The sequence below is a fragment of the Dasypus novemcinctus genome, chromosome X, assembly GCF_030445035.2.
Source record: "Dasypus novemcinctus isolate mDasNov1 chromosome X, mDasNov1.1.hap2, whole genome shotgun sequence".
In the NCBI taxonomy this organism is placed as follows: Eukaryota; Metazoa; Chordata; class Mammalia; order Cingulata; family Dasypodidae; genus Dasypus; species Dasypus novemcinctus.
In genome coordinates this window covers 11697340-11723246 of record NC_080704.1, presented here as the reverse complement: position 1 = coordinate 11723246, position 25907 = coordinate 11697340, and the positions used below count along the sequence as shown (strand labels likewise).

Below are 25907 nucleotides of genomic sequence, written 5' to 3'. Positions count from 1 at the left end.
ACATACTGCCTACTTGGAAGCCAAGTGCATGCTTCCTTCTTGACACCATAGCCCTGGCATCCAGGGCTCGGGACAGCTGGACAAGCTTTGGTGACTGAGGCTCTGAAGCCCGGCATCAAGGGTGATGCCGGCTCTGCCAGGTTCCACTGGCTCAGGTTCCATGGATTTCTAACCTGGGCCCATGGCTGGGATTTCCACATGGGGACAGCAGACACATGCAGAGGATGTGGGGGCCTGAGTAGCAGGTGTCGTTCAGGAACCAAATCCATCCCCCTAAGCAGAGGACCAAGTGCAACTCCCAGGCCCTCCTACCTAGAGCATTCACAAGAGAATACCAAGGGTAGGGCAGAGGTGAATATTTAACCAAGAAACAAAACCAAAAAAACCCCCAAAGCACCAGGAAAAGGCAAGGACTGGCGTTCAAGCGCCCCCATGTAGAGTTGGCATCACCTCTGGGTTTACCTGCAGCCAGAGCACAGGGCATGCTGCCGTCTTGGGCAAAACCAAGTGCCCTTCGCCTGGTCCTGTGGATCAGCCTCTCAGATCCCAAAGTTTCCCTCCAACACTGCTGCGAACGCCCAGACCCACGGACTGTAAAGGTCAACGATGAAGGTCGCAGCACCAAGAAGGAAGAGTTACAAGGGCATCTGTACGGATGGGCCGGCTCAGGATGACTGAACGCTCAGCTTATGAACTTCAGGAGCCAGGATAGTTCCAAACAGGGTGGGGGCGGGGGCTTCCACGAAGCTCAGCAGGGGGCCATAGACACGCTTCCAACAGCTGTTCCACGTGGAAAGCACAACAGTCTTCCACCAAATCAGCCATGCCACCCCAACAGCCCACGAGGAAAGGCCGAAGAGCTCGGCACTGAAGAACACAGAAGACACCGGGCTGGCCTCACACTGCCCACGCTGCGATGGAGCCCAAGGACCACTTGAGGAGAAGCATTGGGCAACGGGCCAAGAGCAGACTGCTGGCCTCCTACTACGTAAGAAAGAGCATACTTTCCTGGGGAGCAAGGGGTCAGCGAGAAAAGGAGCCAGGTCCGTTCCCCGTGGCTGACAAGGTCAGGAATCGGGGCTCGAGAGCCGTCCCTGTCCAGAGTCGCCACCACCTGCCTCCCTGTCCTCCTGTTGGAGAGCCAGGCCCGTGACACCAAGCCTGTGCAGGCACTGGCCTGCAAAGCTGGGGAAGGCACCAAGTGCCTACACCAGGAAGTGGTGGGTTTGGGGGTGGGGACAGGTACCCTTCTTTCCTCGTTCCACCCCCCTTCTCAATCAGATCCCACTTTAGAATGGGTGCCAGGAGCCTCCTACAGAAGGGAAGGCCCACGGTCCCAGCCACCCTGCCTTTCGTTCATTGGGCAAGGAAACACGCAAGGCAGTAGTTGCTCTGAGGAATAATCAAGAATGTTCTAGAGCCTAGAAAAGCTCTCCACTTTCCCTTTGGGAATCGGTTCTTGGCTGGGAGCTGTGTCGCTGGCCACTCGGGCACGGCCAAGGCCACCCACCTCTCGGTGGCGCCCTGCATGGAGGTGGCCCGGGCTCGCTGGATCTCCTCCTCTAGGCGCCGCTTCTCCTCCTCCAGCCGCACCACGTCTTCCGCCGACCTTTTCTGCTGAATGATGAGCTGCAGCTCTTGGAGCAGGGCTTCCTTCTCCTTGATGAGCTGCAGCCGGTCCCTGTCGGCCTCGGCCATTCCCGGCCAGGACTCGCTGTCCAGCTGGGCCAGCTGCTGCTGGATACTCGAGACCCTGGAGAGAGACACAGAGAGACCCGTACACTCCATGAATCATCCGAACACATTCTCGCGCCACCGCTCGGATTCTGTAAACCCGCTTCGCTGAGTAAATACTGAAATTGTTCTGCTAAGTAGGCCCTACCTGCTAAAAAGAAAGGATTATGAAGCGATGGGTAATAAGACTGATGTACAAAACCTTCACATAATCTTGCCTGGTCTAGGGGCATTTGGCATGGGGCTAACCACACTGTGTCTGCTTCAAAGAATTGAAAGAAAGGCTGGCAGGTCTCAACTGGCTCCACGCCGTGCTACTGCAGAGCCGTGCTTTCCTTCTTGACTCTGCTGGAGAGCAGAGTGGAGCTGGCTCATTCCTCCCAGCCCTACCTTCTCAGTAGCTGAATACCGTGCTTTACCCTGAGAGAAGCTTCTAGCTCTCTGGCTTCCCTGCTGTGCCTTTCTGATAACACCTGCCTTGAGAAAATCCAGAAGAAATGCACCCAGTACCTAGGTTTTCTTCTGGCACCACGGACCTTGGCCCTCCAGGAAATTCAAGGCCCCCAGCACACAGCAGCTGCTCGACAAGAGCTGGATGAATTAAAGAGCACACAAACGCACCCGCAAATATGGGAAAGACTGAGAGGCAGCCCTGGGGTACGCTCTGCTGGCATGAGATGGTCTAGTTGGATGCAAACCAGCAATCTCATTGAGCGTACCAGTGTGAGCAACTGAAAGGTGGGGAAATGCCGGCTGTGAGGTCACTTTCCATTTCTCTCAACTCTCAAGTGCTTGCTTGGCAAACAGACTGCATCTTTTTTTTTTTGTCCTGAGGTAGTGCTGGAGGAAGCATCAGTGAAAGGAAGTGGCATGTATTTTTGGAGCAAGCTTTCAAAATAGGAGTGGAATAGTTCTAAGCCCTCGAAGTGTAAGGATGGCTAAAGGGGAAGGCTATCTGTTTCTGGGTGGAAACAAAGGGCATCAGGCTTAACCTGACCCAAGGTCATGGGTGAGCTTGCCAGCCCCATGCTAACCTTTCAACAGCCATTTGAGGGGGGAAGGGGGGCCAAGGGGCATCCTTCAAAGCTGCGTTTAAGGCTCCCAAATCCAGAGAGCAGGAATACCTCCTGGATGAACTCAACATGCCACTGAATAAGAGAAGCCAGACACAAAAGACCTCAGACTGTAAGATTCCAGTCATATGACCATCCAGAATGGGGAAATCTGTCGATACAGGAAGTAGATCGGTGGTTGCCGGGGGGTGAGGGAAGGGGGTTTGGGGGATAGAGGGGTGACAGCTCAAGGGGTCAGGTGTTCTGTGAGCTGATGAAAATGTTCTAAACACTGGACTGCGCTGATGGCTGCACACGTCTGTGAGTACATTCAGAACCCGCTGAGTCATGCCCTTCACGTGGGGGAACTGAAGGTATGTGAATTAGGTCTCAACAGAGCTGTTTACAACAAAAACAGAAACAAGACTCTGGAGAAGTCGGCCCCTGGAGCAGCACAGGGCTCACCACGGCACTCCGGAAGAGGGTATACTCGTTCCAGCTTTACTTGATGCCAGGCCCGGTCCCTGTGAAGGTGAGAACGCAGCTTTCACAGCAGGAGTGTTATCAGATCATTTCTTCTCTAATGTAAAACTACTAATTTCCTGAAAACGTGTTGCAAACTGATGCCAAATGGTATCACTGAAAAAACTAATGACAGAGGCAGCTGACCAGGGCTGGACATCCAACTGAGCTTAAGTGTCTGCTCAGGTCTAATTAGAGTAATTAGAATTTATGGCAGCCATATAACTGAAGCCCAAGGAAAATACACTCCAGGCAGGCCCATAAATAAAGTCAGTGCCAAGTGAGACATGACACCCAGTGAAATTTCTGGAATATTCTACTCTGGGTCAGGGTAAGTCAAAGGAAAGGAATAGATATAAAAGACACGAATGACAGTGCCATTGTGTCCTCTTGCTTGTCTCATTTTGATTTCTCCAATCCACATGAGAGTCTACCTGAGCCTACTGCAAGTTCACCGTATGACCTCAGAACATCCACTAGTAGTTATCACACCTGGGCTACATGCAGACGTACTTTAAAAAGCACTCCTTTTGGAGTTTGCTGAGGTCCGCTCACACTGGTGAAGCCGAAGGGACCAAGACTGCGTCTGCGTCTGCCAAGCGGGGTCAGACACCGCTCCACCTGGATTCCAGCTGCTGAGGGTGGCCGCGACCCCATCCTACCCAATCGGGCCCTTCCCAGGAAGGCCTCAAGGAAGGGCCACTAGCAGAACAAAGGATGAGGGGAAAAATGGATTCCAGGAGGGAGGAGGCGCCAAGGGCAAATTTCCAAAAGCTTGCCCCTCCGGCCTGGCCTCCAAGACAGTAACAGCCCCAAGTCCGCAGGGTACTGTGACTGTCTCTGCTGGCAGGACAAATGTGACTGCACCCAAGGCGAGGGACCACCTTTCCGGTAGCAACAAGCTTTGGATGACAATGCCTGCGCACGGCCGGGCTGGAGGAGCGGTTTGGGCTGTGCTGAATGCCCGGCGAGCCCTGGCGCGCTCGAGAACGGGGCTTTGCTCGACAGTACGATTTCACCACCCAGCAAAGGATTGTGTTCACTTTGGAGCTCTACACGCCTCTAGAAGAACACTGGCACAGACCAGACAGTACAATGTACAATGTCTGTCCCGACAGCCATACCCCGAGAGAGCAGCTCGAGAACCTCCTCCCAAGGACAGTGGGGGCCTGGCCTCGGCCAGGCCGAGGGAGGCACATGTGTCTGTCTGCCCTGCAAGCCGAAAAAACGAGGAGAACGAGCCGTCAATCCTTCCTCATACGTTGTCCACAGGTCAGACACAGTGCGTCGCCTTGTGCAACCCCCTGCCTGCCTGGAAACGTGCCATGCGCAGGGAGCAGCTTCAGTGTTTCAGGTTTACTTGAAGAAAATAGACTACACCAGTTCTGGGCTGTGCCGTGTCCCCCAGAGAGCCACGTTCAAGTCCTCACCTGTGGCCCCGTGACAGTGAGCAAACTCAGAAGCAGGCTCTTGATGGTGTGAAGCATGAGGCCGAGCTGGAGTAGGGTGGCCCTGACCCAGTAGGACTGGGCTCCTCAAAAGAAGGGGACGACTGGACACACACAGACAGACAGACGCAAGGAGATGGCACCGTACGATGACTGAGGCTGAGATTGAAGCCCAAGGGTCGCCGGCCACTGCCAGAAGCCAGGAGAGGGGCATGGACCAGACGCTCCCCCTACACCCCTCGGGGGAGCGGCAGTGCCCACCCGCCCTGCCCGCGCCTTGCCATGGGCCTGCTAGCCTCCCAAACTGGGAGACGAGCATTCCTGTGGTTTTGAGCCATCAAGTCTGGGTAGTACAGCAACCCTGGCAAACCAAGATACCACCAGCTAAGGCTACCCAGGTATGGAGAGACAGGGCGCACTTTTTCTACAGCCAAGCCAGACAGCTGGTCCACACGCCGGAAACTGTCCCCCTCCCCCTTCCTAGACCGGCACTCCAATTCTGGGTAGTAAAGGGAAAACATGGAAAAACAATTTCCGGAAAGGCCGTTCTTTGGAAAGTTCATTTCAGTGAAATGAAATACATGGAAAACTTCTCCCAGTTCATTTTTCCAAGAGAACTGAAAGCAACTTAAGACATTAAAGGAAAGCCTTTTCTGATGGGACAGTAGGCTGCGGCTTTCTGAAGCGTTTTAGGCCCGTGAGAAATTGGATAACAGGCTTCATATTTTGGGTACAGGTTCAAATAGCTGGGGATTACTCTTGGTATGTAAAATGCGCCTCGAAACTTGGTGAGATTAAAAGCGCATTCTTTCTTGGAAAATGCAAATCACACAGAACATTTCCTTGTGAATCGTTGAGTGTCCACATGGTTTGCTGCATAAAACCATGTTAGGTCCTGGTGGCCCGGGTAGTAACAGAAAAGGCATTTGGGCTACAGTAGTAAGTGAAGAAATAATTCATATCGGACTTCTGTCTACCTTAGGCCTGTTCAGGATTAGAATTTGGAAATCACGTAATAAATATGAAACCCACATGCTTGACTGAGGATTTGCTTTCCTTCAGTGTCTTAAAGGCATTTGTGAAATATCGTATGTAGGCCATAAAGTGTATTCACTATCAAATTTAAGCATCAGTAAAGACTGTTTTTGGCCTGTAGGAAAAAAATACTTTGCCAGTCTTAAGTTGCTTTCAGTTCTCTTGGAAAAATGAACTTGGAAAAGTTTTTGTCGCAAATATTTCAATGACCCTGCTTTGCTCCCACGTATTTGCCTCTCCACACCTGGGTAGCCTTAGGTGGTGGTATCTTAGTTTGCCAGGGTTGCTGTACTACCCAGACCTGATGGCTCAAAACCACAGGAATGCTTGTCTCCTAGTTCTGGAGGCTAGCAGGCCCACGGCAAAGGTTTAAGAAAATCCCAGGTGAGGTCAAAGCCAGATGGACCGACGAAGCCACCTCAGTTGACTGAGCTAACTGCTAGTAAGCCAGTGCCCATTCCTTCCAATGCCACCGGCAATCAGAGAAGGCTAGACTTAAGAGAGGGCGGCGGAAGAAGGGCCGACCACCATGCCACCTCAGCGTCGGCTGCACTGGCCTTACATCTTCTCCCGTCTGGAACCTTCAGAACCTCTTCAAATCAAAAGCAGAAAGTCCGCAGGCTTCTGTACCTTGACCAGACCAGGTACGAGGCATCTGGGGAGGCAAGGCTGCATTTCTTCATTTCTCAGTACTGTGCCCCACCCTCCAAACTTCGAAAACAGAGTCACTTGAGAAATGAAGGAAATAGCCAGGTGACTGATCCAACTTGACTGGAATCCTAACCCCACACCAACGCCTGACAACAGAGAAAGAGCAGGGCCAGCCCTGGCAACAAAGATGAGGAGGAACTGGCTGGACCGAATGTTTTCTTCGTATCTGGACTAAGAATGTTTCTGTTGAAACAACCTTCAGTTTTTACATAGTTCTTAGGTGGAAAAAAAAAGAAAGGAGAAACAGAAAAGAGCCACCTGCGACAGCTGCGAGACGTTTTCCTTCAATGCGGCTTTTTGAAAAATCTCCAATTTTTAAACCAATGATTTGAAAACCTTCCTATAATAAGGTCTCCCTTTGGAACCCAAAGGCTTTCCTGAAGGGGAAGGACAGAACAGTCATATCTGGTACATCTCACATGATCCACAGTTGAAAGCACAGAAGTGGTCACCAAAGTAGTGGTAGTTTGGTCACAGAATGCTCTAGAAATTGCACCACCACTTGGAACTGAGTTCCACGTTCACAAACTTCCTTTATGCCCAAATATATAGGGATCCCTTTGTTGTCTAGAACTCGGCCTTTTGATAATTTCCCATCTCATAAAAACAATCTCAAATCGAGAGGCCCCAGAAACCAAGTGACTCCTTCCCAGCTGAGAAGCACCAAGGCACGGGCAGCTCTGCCAGGGGGAGGGAAGCTCAGGTGGCGGGGTGCCACGTGCGCTCCCGTTCCTCGGCTATGAGCCCTGGAGTAGGTGTCTGAGGTTCCCTCTTCCTTGTTCTCCTTCTGGCCAAGCTCATCTTCCCAGGATTCAAAATACTGGAAGTGCTCACTTCTCGTTTCTCAGCTTTTTCTCTCTCCCCAGGCGAGCTCGGCCACTCTGTGACTTAAGTTTGACCCCTCTGCCTAAGACTCCCACATCAGTACCTCCAATTTCCCTCTTGGATATGCCACACCTGGACGGGTCACGCTTAACATGCCCAACCCAAAAGACCCAGGATGCCCACCGCTTCTCATGCCCCTCGAGGCACTTGTGGGGCCCCTCCCTCCCTCCTCCCGGCACCCCTGGACAGGAGAGCCCCTCCCCCGCATGAGGGCCACAGGGACCCACCGCCCCTTCGTGGCCCAGTCCTGAGGCCGTATTCTCCCACCCCCAGCCCCGCAGGGGACTCCCTGGCACAGGCCTCAGCGCCCACTCGCCCTGCAGAATGCTCGGGACACCCGAGCAGTGGTGGGCTCCGTGTGTTTCTGCATCGTGTCAACATGGTCCTTTTCTGGGAGAAACGCCCCCAGCCCCCAGGAGAGCCCTAAAGCTGCCCGCGTCTGAGGGGAAAGACCCCCACCAAAGCGCACCAAGGACCTGGCTGTGGAAGGCAGCGAGGAGCAGCTGGAGCTGCCCTGAGGCCCTGACCGCTGTCGCAGGCCCCCTCACAGCGGAGGCCACCAGCTACTGAGGCCAGACGGGGCCACTCGTGCACTCCTTCAGGAAACAGTCGCTGAGCGCTAGGCTACGGGGACTACAGCCCGGAGCACAGGACAAAGGCGCGGCCTTCGAGGGCTGTCCACTCGGCAGGGAAGGACGACCCTGAGAAAGGCAAAGGCGCGTCCGTACCGGGTCAGCTCAGAAGCTTTGTTGGGGAGTGAAGCGGGAGGGGTGGCGTGGAGCTGGCGCTATCACAGCCAAGGTGGCGGGGGACCTCTCAGTCCTGGGGCGACCTGCTGAAAAGCACGGTGTTCCGGGCAGAAGGAAGAGCGAGAGCCCGGACACCGGATTGCCCTCCTCTTGCTGCCGCCACCAGCGACCACGAACTCAGGGGCTTAAAACCACACGCACAGGAATTCCCCGACGGCTGCGCAGGTCCCAAGCGCCAGAGCGGGGTCTGTTTCGGTGTCTCTTGCAGTGTCTGGAGGCCGCCCGCGTCCCCTGGCTCGTGGCCCTGCATCATCTGACCTCTGCTTCGGTCACCACAGCTCCTTCTCTGCCTCCGACCCTCCCGCCTGCCTCTTCCAGGATGCCCTGGGCTGGCGCTGCACCCACCTGGACGATTCAGGATAAGTCCCCCACCTCAAGAGCCGTGACCTGACCACTTGGGCAAAGGCCCTTTTGCCATGTCGGGGCACATGTATTCACAGGCTGTGGGGTTTAGCGATGGATGTCCTGGGGGGGGGGCGTTATTCCACAGACCCCAGGCACTAAGGCAGGTGTGTGCTGCAGGGTGTGAGGCCCAGGGAGGACACCAGAGGGGCCGGCATGTTGGCAATGTGTGCAGGCTCTCAGGCCCATCGAGCGGCCGACGTGGCTGGGACAGGGCAAGTGAGGACACAGGGAGGAGGCTGAGGCCTGAGAATGAGCAGACACCCCCCTCCCCCTGTCCCAGGCAGGTCCTTTCTGTTCTGGTGCAGTGAAGATTCCAGAGCAAGAGCAGAGGCTGGCACTCGCCTGCTGTTGCTCAACCCCGGCACTGTTAATACACTGGGTCAAACGACTAGCGGCCGGGGCTGTGCTGGGCGCTGCGGGATGTGTCGCAGCATCCCTGGCCTCTCCCTACTAGATGTCAGCAGCATCCCCCAGGGATGACAATCAATAACGTCGCCAGACGTGGCCGAATGTCCCTGGCAGGTGAAGTCCCCCCGTCCCTGGTGAGTACCGCTGTGCTGCCAGGAAAAGGGCAGGTGCCTGTGCAAGCTGACCCAGGATGGTGTTAAAACGCATCTCTGATTTTTACACGTTGCTGCTCCAGCCAGAAAGGCATTTCCGAGAAGCCCCTCCTGTCCCAGAGGTTGAAATGCTGGAGAGGTGACCCTACTCTCTGCCACCTGCAAGGTTCTGACAAGGAGCTAAACAAGATTCTGGCAACCTTGACATAGCATTTTTTAAAAGATACTGATCAAGTGCAGCATCCTTCCCCTGAGTAGACTTCTTAAGTGCATACAAATGTATTATCTGGGACGTGGATTTGGCTCAACTGATAGAGCATCTGCCGACCACATGGGAGGTCCAGGGTTCAAACCCAGGGCCTCCTGGCCCATGGGGTAAGCTGGCCCACATGCAGTGCTGATGCACACAAGGAGTGCCCTGCCATGCAGGGGATGTGTCCCCCACATAGGGGAGCCCCATGCGCAATGAGTGTGCCCTGCAAGGAGAGCTGCCCCACACGAAAAAAGCACAGCCCACCCAGGAATGGCGCTGCACACACGGAGAGATGATGCAACAAAAAGAGACAGATTCCCAGTGTTGCCAAGAATGCAAGCAGACACAGAAGAACACAGAGTGAGTGGACACAGAGAGCAGAACGGGGGTAGGGGGGAGTGGGGGTAAGGGGAGAGAAAATAAATTTTAAAAAATAAATCTTAAAAAAAAATGTATTATCTGAACATTTAAAAGCACAAACACCATCTCTTGAAAACAGAAATCGCTTGCTCTGTCCGGTAAACATCAAGGCCAAACATGGAAAAAGCACGTTCCTGAGCGTAGCCATGCTCCCTTTCCGGCATCATAACACAACACAGCAAATTCCAGCACCCACACTCTGCATGTGAGCAGAGACTCAGGGAAGGAGCTGTGCAACACTGCACAGAAACAACAGCCCCTCACAGGCGCCGGCGAGGGCCAGAGAAGGAATGCGAGCCGCACGAAGATGTGGCCACGGGGGCAGCGTCCACATGGGCACGAGAGGCCAGCCCAGGCCAGCCTAACAAGCACGCAGGAACTGGGCATAAAACCTTCCAGCCAACAGGAGGCCTGGAGCAGGGAATCATGTGATCTGCTCGTGGGGCTATTTTTACAGTTTCTGAAAAGCCACCACAGTGCGTCTCCAGACATCCATGAAGGCTATGCTCTCCTGAGCAGGCCAGGCTGCTTGGCTTCCCAGAAATTATCCCCCGTGCTCCGCCAGGCCTTCTGTTCTTGACCCCACAAGATAATAAATAACTCGTTTCTGACTTTAGAAACTTAAAAAAAAAAAGATCGGTTTCATAAGTTTCGGAAGGACGTGTTTTAAAAGAATTCGGTTTTAAGACTGGTTCCAGAAGGTACAGGGCAGGGTCAGAATTCTGAAAAACAAGAGGGCCCCGCGGCACTGCAGAGAACGTGACAGGCTAGAAAGACTGCGCCGTGTAAGGCTCTGCATTGCCTCGGTCGCCCACGTCCCAGGGCTGGCGCAGGCGGGGAGGCAAGAGAACTAAACATGCGCAGACACAGTCCAGTCTGGAGCTGCAGAAGGCAGGGTATTTAGAATACAAATACAGGTCAGCCTAAATGACTGCAGTTAAATTCCTACTAACAAAGTGAAATAGAACAGGTACTCCTATCACCTGTGGACACGATATTAAAAGGTCTTGACATCTAGATATGTGGATTTTTCTATCAAGCTATGGAGTTAGAAGCCACACACAGCAAAAAAAAAGAAAAGGTTTAGCATCAGCTGGTTTGAGGACTGAACTAACTGGGAGGCTAAGGAAAATTGAAAGTCTCTCTGCTTACCAAATCAAGCCTTTATAACTGCAATTTTGAGAATTTCACAATTTAAATGCACTGGGAATCTCATCATGTGTATTGGGAAGCTCAGTCTAAATGAAGAGCCAGTATTTTGTATCACATCAGACACCACTTTGCAATAAAATTGTGGACAATCACACAGCTTTAAAAGGAAGTAAGTGGAAGGCAAGATTTAAAAACCGAATTTCTTACCTCTTTCGGGCTTCTTCGTACTGCCAATTAAGTCTCACCCGGTCTACAAGTCTTGTTTTATCATCAAAGACAAACTTTCAGGAACAGAAGAACAAAAACAGATGGAAAGCACAATGTTAAAAATATATTTTCACAAGAGAAAATTCACATAAACTTATAGCAACCATGACAAATATTCTTTTCTCTTCCAATTTCAACTTTTCACAGGTTTGGAAAGAAATCCACAAAATACCACTCTGCTGCGACCTCTGCCCGACAGGGGCTAGGAAGAAGACCTTGGCTTTCCCAGAACTGTTGGAATTTTCTTTCCCAACATGGAAGTATTTCATCTACTGGGTAATTACAAACCCCAACAATAAATTAGATTTTAAAAGAAATAGGGAATTGCTTAGTGTAAGTTGAAACACAGGCAAAAAGAAAAAAAACGGATCCAGTTTTGGGCAGTCTATTCTGAAATTCCTCAGTGAATACCGGATCATGATGTTCTTCTAAGATGTCGCAAACCAGAAGACGACAGACGAGCTCTGGGAGGGATGGGACATGGGGCTCCTTCCACTGTCCCACGGCACGCTGAAGAAGCAAAGGCAAAAGGAAAGAAAAGCAGGTGGCAAAATGCTCGGGACTGGGGAGCAGCACCTGAGCAGTGAGAATTCAAAATGCAGTGCTCAGGCCGGAGCAAGAGTCGTGCGTAAATATTTTTACCAATTGTGCCAATGTCAACAAAATCCTGAACAAACCAAAAGGACCGGCACAAGAGGAGAGCCGGAGCCTACCTCTGCCTGCATTCCTGGAAAGGTCAGACGGCTGGCTTTTCAATAAATCAGCTCCAACGAGAGATCGGACAGATCTGACTTTACAAGGCGAAATATTATGCCTACGGAGGCCGTACTGTTTTTAATAACCTCATGCCAACAAATAACTGAGAATATTCTACCTAAATGATTAGTGATGAATTCAATGATTTGAGCTATGGTATAGGTCAATGGAAAATGTCTTTATGTCATCACTGCTTTGAGTGGCCAGATCAGGAAGTGCCTTAGGAGGGACAACTCTCTGTAGGGAGGTGAGAAACTCCCCTGAGCCATCTGCCGCAGGCGCCCCAGTAGAATCACACTTAGGCTGTAGCGCCCCATCTCCAGAAACAGTCCAGGTGGAGGTGAGCTACCTGTCAGCTTGCCACCCTCTCTTCTTAGGGACCCCTTGGTCAACTCTTCACCAAGGCCAAGAAACTTGATTGTTTAAACCTCCTCTCAAAGAACTGCAGGCCTCTAAGCTATCTCAAAAATAAAATTGCCCTTTTAATCAAAAAAACAAATCTACAGCCAAATGTATCCAGCAAGTTCCTGTCTGACATGCAACCCTACACCATGGGCCTCACCTGCGAAATTCCAGTGCTATGCCTGTATTGCTTCCAGATCCGTGCTCCCCAAGGTTGGAAAGCATTTTCGATATACATGAACACCCAACCCATCAAACTCACTCAAAGCATTAACTAAGTCTGGCAGGTGGACTCCTGAGCTGGCCCCCAATCAGGGGGTCTGGTCCTGGTGACTCAAGTCTAACCCAAAGAATCTAGCAAAGGGGCTGGGAAGTCGGCCTATGATCAGTTTACAAAAGGTTGTGCCTTCCCTCTTGCCAGCAGACTCCACAGCCTGCTCGCCTGCCCACTTCATGAAGCCAGCTGCCACACTGGAGAGGTCCCCGTGGCTAGGCGCCAAAGCCCTCAGTCCGACAGCCTGTGAGGAAGTGAATCCCATGCGAACTTGGCAGCGATCCTTCCCCAGCCAAGGCTTCAGGTGAGACAGCAGCCCTGGCTGATACCTGGACTGCAGTTGTGTGAGAGACTCCGAAGCAGAGGCTCTAGCCTGGATGCCCGACCCACAGAAAGTGTGAGATGATAGGCGTGCTGTTTCAAGCCACTAGGTTTTAGGGTAATTTTCACGCAGCCACAGATAACACACAGCACACATGGTGGTTCAAACGCGGACCTGCCTCCCCCAGCTCTGTGACCTCAGGCGACCCCGCATGTCAACTGTAAAACAGGGCTGGGAACAACTACTTAAATTAAAATAACAGCTGGGGAGCTGCTGGCCCGGTGCCAGCCCCTGCGCTCATAAACAATGATCATTTACCAGTGGAATTATTACAACGGCATAATCAACCAACCACTCCTCATCTGACGTGGTTAGGACGACCTACCTAAACCGATATGGAACCTTCAACATTACCTGTTTCTCTCTAACTAGTTAAGAGCATCTAAACTCTAATTCTAACCTTTTGGTAAGAAGAATTCCAGGCATTTTTAATTCTTTCCTTTCCACACTCTAAAATGTTTAGGCAAAAATGCCAGACATGCGGTTGAAATTTTAATACTGTACTTTTGAGAAAAAGGGCAGGAAAATCAAAATTAGGACTGTTTCAGAAAATCTAAGACACAGAGTCATTATTTACTATATCAAACTAAGGAGGCATTATTTACTAATTTTTAAAAATATTAGCTAAGTGTCTAAAACCCTGAATTTTCTTTTTGTTCCCTTTTTAAAAATTGTTTGTTTTCTGCATTCCAATGATACCTCATCTTTCCTAAATAAGCAGTCCAAACAGCTCTGCCATTTGGTAACAAATTCACGTCATATTGTACTCAATGATATTACAAAAGTAGCATCTTTAACTATCCACTCTCCTAGGCTTCAGATGGTGATTCCTAAACTTTGCTTTTTGTGGCTAACTCAAGGCTTCACTAATTATCAAGAGGGGCCTTATGAAATTCTTCTAAGTCTCAAACAAAATTAATTTTCCCTCAATTCAATTTCACGACATTCATTTAGAAGAATAATAATAATGAACAGCATCAAAGTATAACCCAAGGGTGGCACAGCTACAGAGCTTTTGGAAACCACTGGTCTAAGCCAGAGGTTGGCCAACTCTGGCCCCCAAAACAGGCCTGCCAGCTGCTTTTGTAAATAAAGTTTTACTGGAACCCAGCCACACACGTGTGCTTTCATACCATCTACGGCTGCTTTTGTACTTTTTGTGTGTGTGCTTTTGTATGTATAGTGGTAACAGAGACTAGTGTCCCACAAAACCTAAAATAGTCACTATCTGGCCTTTTACAGAAAACGTTTGCCAATCCATATCTTAAAAAGTCAGCTGTCCGTCAAGAAAATATTTAAACTCAACTCTCAAAAGGATTCTGCCATTTTTAAGACGCTAAATCACAAGACTCGAGATAAGCAATTTGCTTGCTTCCCAGCTGCTGAACCCCCACAGCTGGATGTGAGGAACAATATCTTTTCTTCAAACTTAACCACACAAAAGCCAAAATGTTTGTGACCTAAAAATGCAAAATGTTGGTGGTGGGTTGATGTATGGGACCCCTGTATGATGTTTTGCTTGTTTGCTTTGTAAGTTAACAACTTTTAATATACACACTGTTTATGTATGTTCATGTAGAATTTATATAATAATAATAATAATGGGGTGAGTTGGGGGAAAAATATACCAAATATATGAAAAAAAAAAAAAATGGACAATTAAATGAGCGATGGCGGCACAAACACTGCTCTCTCTTCTCTTGGCACGCTCGTTTCTTCTCCCTGGGCGAACCTACCTCTCCAATGATGTCGGTCTGTGAGCCAGCGTCGCAGAGCTGTTGAGGTAAACAAGAATCGCCAAGCACACCCAGATTGGGAGGAAAATCTTGGAGGCCGTCCATAATAGAGCAGCTATTCTTGAAGCCATCGGTAAGCTTAGCCAGGCTCTGGAACAGAATGAGACAAGATACTTAAATCGAGATGGGAATGTTTATCTCCCCTTTGAAAGCAGTCATTTCCTTTTGCTTCTGGGTCGGCAACTTTACGAGTGCAGAACTGTGCCACGCCACCCCTCATTCTCATTAGATCTGAAAGAAATGTGTGTCACTGCAGGCGGCTTTAATCAAATTCTTAGTAATTGATACTAGATAGCAATTGAATCATCCTGGCAGCACATGAATAAATTAGAAAAAAAAACTGTGGCACCATTTTATTATTTTTTTAAACCAAGCTTCCTAAAGAAAAAGATAAAACACTCCCATCCGGAAGTTTCTATCAGTAAATGAGTCTAACAGAGAGTAGCATCCCCTCAAAGTCTTGACAGATAAACTACATAGACAGTGAAAACAACTCACAAGCTAGACTTATGTATTTTTATAAACAGATTTTTTAGTCAAAATTCATCTCAGATCAATGTCAGTTCACCAAAAATTAGAGGAAGTATGTATTCTGGTACATGGAATCCCTTTGCATGAAAGTCTGACGGAAAATTAGATTTCCTCCATTTAATGGAGGCTTTTGAATATATCCATCTTCAGTGGATATCGCCACAAACACAAGACCCAGGAGGGCCAGGTGCTAGCACCAGTGAACGCGGCTCTAGACAAAGTCTTCTAGCGATGGCTCAATAGTTGGGTTGGGTAGGAAAGACAAAATGACTTGCTTGGTTTTAATGGAAGAGGGCTCTCTTGCTGCCTCTCCCGGGAGCTTTTCAGAGTTTAAGTGGCTGGGGAGGTCTCGGAGAAGATGCTGGGGTCCGAGGCTTCTTCCAGAAATTCCATCTCCTGCCTCCATGGTGGGGAACCAAGCGAGGCAACTGGGTCGAGCCCTCATGCTGCCCCTTGTGGCTGCAGAGAGGCCAGACCAGGGAGGCCACCTGACTTCCTGGGAGGGTGTGAAGAAGCCTCCAGCCTCTGCCAAGCAACTGGGCCTGGCCCACACCTGGGGGCTTCGGCAGGATTACAGGGACAACCAATAACAAGCACCCTGTCTGAGGCTGTGCACCCAGAGGCTCAGGACATGGCGGCTGCTCTATTTGCTACCAGGGCTCCAAGAAACTCACCCAGTCATCATTTACCTATTGTGACCTGGCAAGGCTGTTTTCAAATGCAGATCTCCGGGCACCACCTCCAGAGTAGTTCTGGGATCAGGCCCAGTAGTCTGCATTTTTGTGAGGACCCAGGGGATGTGACGGTGACGGTAGTCATTGGCGTGCCTGTCTCATGCTGCCTTCTTTGTCCTTATCTGTCTTATATTCTGCAGAAGCTAGACAGATGCCTTACAAGCACTAGGTGCTCACCTGGCCTGCTGAGCAGGGAAAGAAGCTACAACTGAAAGGAGAGATGCATTCCAGCTTCCAGCCAATAGACCACCGTGCCTCCCCCTGCAGAAGCTGTGCTATTCCTAAAAGTAGTGGAAGCTTCAAGAGTTCAAGGAGCAAAAAAATCCAGCAAGAAAACGAACTCAGCAGTGTCATTTAAATACATCCACACAGGAATACTATGCAGCCATCCAAAGGAATGGCACAGCTCTTTGGAAAAAGGTACAGGGCCTTTTTGTTAGGTGAGGCAGCTAAGGTAGGGCAGCACATGCAGTCACTAGCTTTGCGTGTGGGCAGCTGGACATGCAGTCATACTTTTGTGTGTCTGCATAATCCCTGGAAGCTGATGCAGCTAGCTAGGGGAAGTAGAGAATGGGGTGCTGGCAAGACTTCTTATCCTATGCCTCATGAAGTACCTTGACAGTTGAAGCAGGCAAATGTATTACCTATGTAAAAATACAGTCTAGTGGGAAGTGGATGTGGCTCAAGCAGTTGGGTGCCCACCTACCACACAGGAGGTCCCGGGTTCGGTTCCCGGTGCCTCCTAAAAAGAAGGCGAGCCCACAACGAACAGACACAGAGGGCAGACAGCAAGCGCAATACAACAAGGGGGAGGGGAAATAAATGCTTAAAAAAATCTGTAAAAAATATATATATAGTCTAGTGTGTTACTATGAGCGATAGCACATATATTTTTAAATAAAAAGATGAACGAGCAGGCAGACGGACAAGCAGCTGCTGGACGGGAGGAGCGCCGCAGCCCCGCCCTCACCTGCATCAGGTCCCGCCTCTCCTTCTCGCCCGTACAGATGGCCTTCTTGATGGTCCGCAGCTCCTTCATGATAGCCTGGGCCTCGTCCAGTTTATAGCTGGTGTGGGCGCTTGACATCTTACGATCAATCCTGGTTCAAAAGGAAGACGGGGGTGGTTGCACTTGGGATGGAGGCACTCCATTAAACAAATCAGCAAAGCAGGCTTTAGAGGAAGGTGCGAGGGAGGTCAAAGAAAGGCTGGAGCAGCGAAAAATAAGGCCCCACAGGAACCCTCCCACCTTGCGGAGAATACAAAGAAGTAGGCCTGGCTGGGTGAGTGGTGGCCTTTGTACCCAGCAGCCTACGCAGGTAAGAAGGTTTGACTTGGGACCCCCACACCCTCTACCAATCCCAGTTAGGCAAGGGGATATTTTCCTGCGACTGTAAACTCCCCGAAGGTAGGGCCTTACCTTTTTTGTTGATCCCAGCATCTGGGTTAACAGTCGTAAATGTATATTAACTATATATAGAAATAAGATCTGTGTCCCACGAGAATAGACGGGAACCAGCAAAAAGCATGAACTTTCAAAAATGATGCCTTATGTGGACATTGGAAAATTCTGTTTCCTCTACCTCTCTCTTGTATTTATCACTCTCTCTCCTACCTACCTCCTCAATTCTTTCCTTCCATTCAAATATCCAACCATCCAGCTTCCCTCCCTGCCTGCCGAACATCCATCCATCCGCCACCGGGTGCGCACCAGGCCTGGTTCTAGGAGACAGGGGCAGAGCCATAACCCTGGCTTGGCTCTGGCCTTCAAAGAGCAGGCGGTCCTGAGTCCTTCCTCCTCCAAGCCTGAAATCTTGAGCCTTGGTAGCCCTGAGGGCTAAAGAAGCTGGGAAACTGTAGTCTAGAAGCGGAACGAACGCCTCCTCCGGAAAGCAATTGGCTTGCCCGTCAAGGTCCAGAGCCACCATTACACAGGTCTCGGTTCTAATCCCCGCCCTCTCCCCCCATGTTATCTTGCAAAGCTGCCAGCCAAAAACTCCCCTCACTTTCCACTCACAAAAACATCCTGGCATGGCTGTGGTCAGCACAGCACTGCCGTTCACTAGCAGTGTGGCTTGAGGCAAGTTAACGTCACCTCTTTAAACCTTAGTTTACCCGTGTATAAAATGGAGAAACCGAAAGCGCTTCCCTCATAGGGCGCGCATGAGACTTAAGGAGAAGAGGCTAAGAAAGGGTTCCCCTGGCAGGTGCCTGGCATGGAATCTTGGGGTGATTATTACTGTTATCAGGACAATGCTGAATTCTACTTATGCATGGAAGAAAAAGTCCACGATTCGCCCTCTCCAGAACTTTCTCATCTTTAACAATCTCCTTGCCACACACACCATGACCCACAGCAAAGCTCAGCACCAGAGCTGGTCTGAGCAATGGGCGCCCTTGGAAGAGGAGGAAACCCAACTAGCAGCGGGAAGCCATCCACTGCCTTTGGAACACTCATGCCCCGCGTCGTTGTACGAGGACCTCGGACGCAGGAGCACCATCGCACTCCCACGGGGGCCGGCGATGCCCCCAAGTCCCAGCACTACCTCACCTCCTGGGCGTTACCAGGCCGCAGCATGCGGGCAGCGTTGCCGAGTTGCTAAAACGCACGTTCGCTGGACTGTTCCTACAAAGCCGCATTCTTTATTCAGGCATTTTTATAAAAAGGCTGTGTTCATCTAACCAGAGAGTGTTCTATGCAGAAAACAAGAGCGGGAACAAAAGTTGGGGCTACGGGCATGGTTTTTCTTGCTCTCTGTTCTCATGACCTCCTGGCTTTGTGCTGGAGGTCTCTGTATGGGTTTGGCATTATTTCTGCAACGGCAACTGTCCTGTAAGTTTGAAACTATCTCAAAATAAATTAACCATAAGGTGCAGCAGTGCTCAGAGATGTATTCACCAAATGCAATGAATGTTTCATGATGATGGAGGAGATTGTTGCTATGGGAGGAGGAGGGAGTGAGGGGTATGGGGGGTATATGGGGACCTCATATTTTTTGAATGTAACATTAAAAAAATAAAGACAAAAAAAAAGTTTAAGGAAGAAAAAAAATCCCTACTTCGGCTCCTGTGCAAAACAGCTCCATCCACCTGACAGGTGCTAACCTTTGACACCTGACCTCACGCTGAGGGTCGCCATACAGAAAAGTGCCTGGCATAGCCCTGGCGAGGAGGGCGGCATCCGGAATATCCTTAGCCCTCATGATGCTTTCAAAACCCTTCTGTACTGACCCCCGGATCACCCCCCCTTCCGGCCCAGGGATGGGATTTCCCACTCACTGTGGGTGCCTGACCCAGACCCCAAAGTGGACAGAGATACCGAGGCAAGGGCCACCTTTTCATTTCTCACCCATCACCACCTCAACAAAGGTGCATGGACATCCCGGAGGCTGCAGGGGGACCATGCGGCTGGTAGTGTGACGGAGAAAGGACCCGCAGTCACAGGCCAGAGGCAGGCTCTCCGTCCCAACTGAGGCAAATTAAGCATGTGGCCTAGAGAAGTCTACCTGTCAGGAGCCCTGGTGACTTCGTGAAGGTGCCACACCGAGGGTGGGGTTCCCAAACACGGCTGATTGCCAGAACTCTCTGGGAAGTTAACACAACAAAAAATACAGATTCCTGGGTCCTTGCTGAAGGCAAACCTTCACCGGTGGAACTGGGAAATCCGTGAATCCACCAATCAGGGGCCGGAACCACTGGGCTGGTGCTTATTCTTACGCTAACTATTATTAGCTGATGGGTGTTATATAATGGTTATAATTAAACTGCACTGACGTGATCTCGACACACTTTGAACTAGCCAGTGCACGGAGAGCAGAAAGAAATTTGCCACGGAGACCCGTTCCCGCACGACATTACACCAAGACAAAGCACCGTGAGAAGCAGGTGGAATTCCCCGCTCCAACTGCTGCTGGGAGCTGAGGCTGGTAAAGGGCCCTTGGCGACTGCTGTTCATGGCACCAGGGTGCAGGGACGCCAAGAGGCATGGCACAGGAGCACCAAGCACGGAAGGAAAGCCCATGTGTGTGTTTTTCCATTTCGGATGCCCTATGGAGAACCAAGAATCTCTAAAGCAAGGCAGGAAAAAAAAGGCCACGTGTCTCAGAGTGGTAAATCTGCCAATGATGTGGCCAAGCTTTCCTGGCACGGGAAAAAGCTAGGCTAATTTACATAACAAGGCCTTACTGCATTCAGGCCCTGGTAAAAGGCTTTCCAATATGTTTGTATTTTTAAATTGCACTAATCACAGTACACCTTGTCTGATGAAGTCTGCTGAAAAGATTTCTACCATTTCCAGGCAGAAAACCTGAAGCCAGAAAAATTGGATGGATCCGAGGCGTCACTGCCCAGCACCTCTGCTAAGTGGTCCACCCGCCTTTTCCTGAATTTAGAAATTCAGCAAATCAACTGTCACATTACATTTATACTTCCAGAGAGAGATGAAACTACTGCAATGAAAACCCTATTTTTCTCAAGTGCCTGGAAATAAGTGCTAATCAAACACACATCTCCAGTCTGGACGCACACCCACTGGTAAGGCTGCGATTTGAGACGTTAACCATATCCACTCCAGTTTCATCCTTAAGCGTCATGATCCCTTGTGGCTGGCTTGGAGGAGCTAGCAAGGCTCAGAGCAGCCATCCGCGAGTCGGGGAACCAAGCCAGCAGGCCTCAAGGCACCCTGCTCTACGGTGGCCGGCCGGCCACACCAAGGCTGCTCAGGAGCGGGCCAGCGACGCCATGGAGCGCACCATCTATGACGGGGGACTGCGAGGAAGGGCCCTGGGCTCTGGGCTCGGCGCTGACACCTTGGAAGGGCATGAAGAAGAGGGGATGGGATCAGTTGTGCTCACCCTGGAGAGATGAGGTTGGAGTAGCTAAGGGGGACCCTCACCACTGCTTCCACAAGCAGCTTCCCTTCACTGTCTTAGAGATTTCCGTTTCATATGAGCTGTGGTTTTGGGGAAACAAAAGGGGAAAAGAGTCCACTATTTTAAAAAGTGTGAAACGTATGTTCACAGCAGCATTGTTCAAAATGGCCAAAAGGTGGAAACAACCATAATGGCCATCAACTGACGAATGGAAAAACAAAACATGGTCTATCCATCTAATGGAATGGAACCGGGCCACAAAGAGGACACACGACAGCACAGAGGAACTCGGGAACAGCATGCTCAGCAGAAGGAGGCAGACACACAAGAGCACATACCATCTGGCTCCATTGTGAGGAAATGTCCAGAACTGGCAAATCCACAGAGATGCAAAGGAGATGAGCGGTTGCTTCAGGGTGGCAGGGGAGAAGAGGTGATGGCTAAAGGGCACAGGAATTCTTTGTGAGGTGACAGAAATGTTAAAATTGATTATGGTGACAGCTGCACAACTCTGTGAGGATACCGGAAACCATTGACTTGTACACTTTATATTTTTATATTTTTTTAAACATTTATTTATTTTTCTCCCCTTCCCTCCCCCCGGCCCCAGTGGTCTGTTCTCTGTGTCCATTTGCTGTGTGTTCTTCTTTTTGTCTGCTTCTGTTGTTGTCAGCGGCACAGGAATCTGTGTTTCTTTTTGTTGCGTCATCTTGCTGTGTCAGCTCTCCATGTGTGCAGCACCACTCCAGGGCAGGCTGCACTTTCTTTCACGCTGGGCGGCTCTCCTTACGGGACACACTCCTTGTGCGTGGGGCTCCCCTACGTGGGGGACACCCCTGCGTGGCAGGGCACTCCTTGCGCGCATCAGCACTGCATGGGCCAGCTCCACACGGGTCAAGGAGGCCCAGGGTTTGAACTGCGGACCTCCCATGTGGTAGGCGGACGCCCCAACCACTGGGCCAAGTCCACTTCCCATGCACACTTTAAATGGGTAAATTGTCTGGAAGGCGAGTGATATCTTGAGAAAGCTGTTACCAAAAACATGTGAAAGCCAATAGGTCACGTGATTGCAATGCTCTAGGGATCTCTGAAACGCTATCAGGAAATACTATGACATACAGATGGCTGGCAAAAGGCAGTGAGCACCTCCTGGGAGACGGGGTTTCACCACGTGCTTTGTGTATGCCACCCCATCTAATCTGCTCAACAACCGTGAGACGAGCATTATTTTCTCAGATTTTATAATGAAGAAATTAAGGCTCAGAGAGACTAACTCGGTGGTCCAAGAGGAGAAGCCAACGACTGGCAAAGCCAGGATTCGAACCCACATCTCCCGATGCTACACCTGCATGCGGTCCTGGTGTGCAGCAGTCACCACATGGGGCGCCACGTACAGTCGCTGAGTGCCTGGCAACCACGGGCCTTCAGACAGCAGGCAAGGTATAGGCCATATGTGCTTTCCATTCTGATTTTTTGGATGAATTTGGACTTCTTTGTCTCCAGAAGTTTTCTTTTAATTGTAGTAAAATACATAAAACATAAAATTTACCTTCTTAACCATCTGGAAGTGTCTGATTCCCCGGCATTTAGTATGTTCACAGTACTGTGCAGCCAGTACTGCTGCCTTGCTCCCGAATATTTCCATCACCCCAAAAGGACATCCTGGCCTGTTAAACAGTGCCTCCCCATCTTTCTCTTCCTGCCCAGTCCTTGGCACCCACCAATCCGCTTTCTGTCCCTATGAATTGGCCCATTCTGGGTATTTCCTTTAGATGGAATCATACGGTCGGTGGCCTTAGGTGTCTGGCTTCTTTCCGTTTCATACGGTTTTATCAGTGCAAGGTACGCTTCCTAAAACACAAACCACTTCTGTTCTTCAATTGTGATAAATTTTCATTTAAAGGAAAAAACTTCAAAGGAAAGAAAATCTCATCCATCACATCTGCAGAGTTCACTTCTTTGAGCGTTCTCTTTCTCTTTTAAAAATTCCTTAACTAGTCAAATTCATATGATGTGCTCAACTAACTGGTATCTTCTAGAATATCAATGTGTCCAATTTCATAGAGAAAATCACATCAGTGACTGTCAAAAAATGGTTTTATTCTTTTTAAAATTTTAATTAAGAGCTCAAGACAGTGCTTATACCACACATCTCAAATAAAATGACAGAGAATTGAGAACTGCTCAAACAGAATGCAGCCAGTACTTAGTTTTAGGACCTTATTTTATGAAGTGAAAAAAAATCAGTATACAGAGTCTTTACTTTTCAACTGTTCACATTTCACCACTCAGCTTCAGGGAGGTTAGGTGACATATTCAAGGTCATGCACCCAGTGTGTGCTCTCAAGCCTTCCTCTTTTTTAAAGAGATTGATTGATTGATTAATTTACTGGTTTATTTATTTTTCTCTCCGCTTACCCCCTCCCCCAGTTGTCTGCTCTCTGTGTCCATTTGCTGCGTGTTCCTCCGTGACCACTTCTATCCTTATCAGCAGCACCAGGAATCCGTGTTTCTCTTTGTTGTGTCATCTTGCTGTATTAGCTCTCCGTGTGTGTGGTGCCACTCCTGGGCAGGCTGCATTTTCTTTTGCGCTGGGCGGCTCTCCTTACGGGGTGCACTCCTTGCACGTGGGGCTCCCCTACGCAGGGGACATCCCTGTGTGGCAGGGCACTCCTTGCATGCATCAGCACTGCGCATGGGCCAGCTCCACACAGGTCAAGGAGGCCCGGGGTTTGAAGAGCAGACCTCCCATGTGGTAGACGGACGCCCTAACCACTGGGCCAAGTCCGCTTCCCCCAAGGCTTCCTTACACCAGCTCTCGTCCCCTTCCTCACCAGGTTGGCATTGCATCCGAAGTCAAGGCCTCCCAACATGTGTCATGTCAAAACTAAAAACCACCCCCAAGACCAACCAAATTAGTCCCAAAGTAGACTGGGGCTCCTTAGGGTTTGCTTTTGAAAGAAATGGACTCAAGAGAAAAGGGGAAGAAATACCTTCAGAAAGGCATTTTAGAGACATTTATCATTAATCTCTATCTCCCTCTCCCAAAAGTTTTCGTATTTGTTCTTCAACCTAAGATGAATGGTACTGGAAAAATAAGAGTAAAACAGAATGACTTTTTTCAGCCCCACCTCTCAAAAAAACGGGCTGCCAGGCCCCTAAATATATTCCACATTGCTACTACAGATTACAACCCGAAAGAATGAGAAATTTTGTTACAACTTCTATCTTTACATCACCCACTCCAGCAGGGGACCTTGGGGGATCCCCAGAAAGCTTCCAACAGGTCTTCTAGTGACAGCAGGTCCTGTGTGGACCGCCAGACCTGAGCATAACTCAGAACATAAAAAAGGAAAACGTGTTATGCCCCATTTCTATTTTGCTGTCATCTGAGTCCTGCAGGCGCTTTCCCAGAGGCTGCAGCCTCTGTATGTGTTACATTAATGGATGCTGTTCGCCTAAACCTGTTCTCAAATTACTAAATGCCCTGTGACAGAAAACCGCTTATCCTGATATCTAATAATGCCTCATCCTAGTATCAAATGCTCAGAAGCGTGTGGTCACTGTTACTGAAGGAGCCAAATTTTGGAGTTAACCTCATTGAGACCATCTGAGTCAGTTAAGCAATGAAAAGGTCTGAAGCTTACCTAGGGGCTCAAAATACAGCTCGGAAACTGGTTTCTGAAGCCACCCTTTTCTGTGATAAGACTGACAATAACAAGCGGCAGGACTTCTTAAAAAAAAAAAACAGGCCGAAAATATAAGATCACATAAATTTAGAAGAGAAACAAATGCTAAGAGGCAGTTAAGGTGGCTGCCGGCTCGTTGACAGAGACCTCCAGGAGATCTCCACAGCCCAGGCAAAACTGGCTGACACAAGCCCTGCCCTGGTGCCGAGGGGCAGAGCGGCAGAGCAGCAGAGCAGCAGAGCACGCGGCAGCCGGGGTCCCCAGGCAGCCAGGGGCCTGCGGGGCCCGGGGCCACCTGCCCACTCCTCCCGCTGAGCCCTACCCTGTGCCAGGAAGTGTTCTGGGCCTGAGGACAGAGCACAGGACAACACAAAGCCCGTGTCCTCACGCTGTATTATCCTAGTCAGCTAGCAACAGGTGTTTTACAGAAAATGAGGAAAACAAGCAGAACTAGGGGACAGGGTGAGACTCCAAGCGCGGGGTGGGTAGGGTGGGGAAGCCAGGCTCTCAGCAGGAAGGCACATGACCAGAGCCCTCCAGGGAGGGAGGGAAGAGGCATGCAGGGATTGGGGTTAGAGCATTCCAGGCACAGAGAAGGGCAAGTTCTGAAGCTTGAGGCAGGGGTGTGGCTGGCATGCTGGGAACCCGCAGGGTGGCTGGTGTGGTGGGTGTACAGCAAGGGGGAGAGCTGGGGGGAACAGAGGCGGGGACCAGGCCAAAGCATCCAGAGTCGGAGTGTCTATTCCCAGCCGAGAGAAATCCACCCGAGGGTCATCAGCAGAGCACCTATTTCCTAAGCATCCCTGTGGCTGCAGTGGGAGAAGGCTGAGCCATATAGAGGCCTGGGCAAGAGCGAGCTCAGGGGAAGCTGTGCGACACGATCAGGGTGCAGGCAGGCAGACATCACACCCAGAGCGGCATGTGCTCCAACGGTGGCAGGGGCAGTGTTGGCCCACAGCAGCTTCAGCCGTGGCGCTGGTGCCCAGGGACATTATAGGCATGGTGGCGGGAAGAGGTATCGGTGTTTGGGAAGCGTGGGAAACTCAGGGTGAAGCGATGCTAAGCGATGCTAAGCGAGCTTCCTGTGTGCAGGCCAACTCCGAAGCAAACCCTACCTCTTGGCACACTCGCCGCTTTTGAAGCAGGCTAGTAAGATAGGGAATCAACAGACAGATCTGGAACCTGGCAGAGTCCACGTGGACATCAGGAACCCCAAGAT

The 25907-nt window shown here is 50.3% G+C and overlaps 1 protein-coding gene across 1 annotated transcript in view; it reads right to left on the bottom strand.

Annotated features, from left to right (window-relative positions):
• WWC3 (WWC family member 3) overlaps positions 1–25907 on the bottom strand; it is a 132667-nt gene that overhangs the window by 27336 nt on the left and 79424 nt on the right. Inside the window, exons 6-9 of the mRNA XM_058291765.2 lie at positions 17099–17228; positions 14804–14953; positions 11194–11267; positions 1511–1753 (exon numbers count right to left, since the gene is read on the bottom strand). Of these exons, the coding sequence (XP_058147748.1) occupies positions 1511–1753; positions 11194–11267; positions 14804–14953; positions 17099–17228 (597 nt within the window). The remainder of the gene's footprint in view (positions 1–1510; positions 1754–11193; positions 11268–14803; positions 14954–17098; positions 17229–25907) is intronic.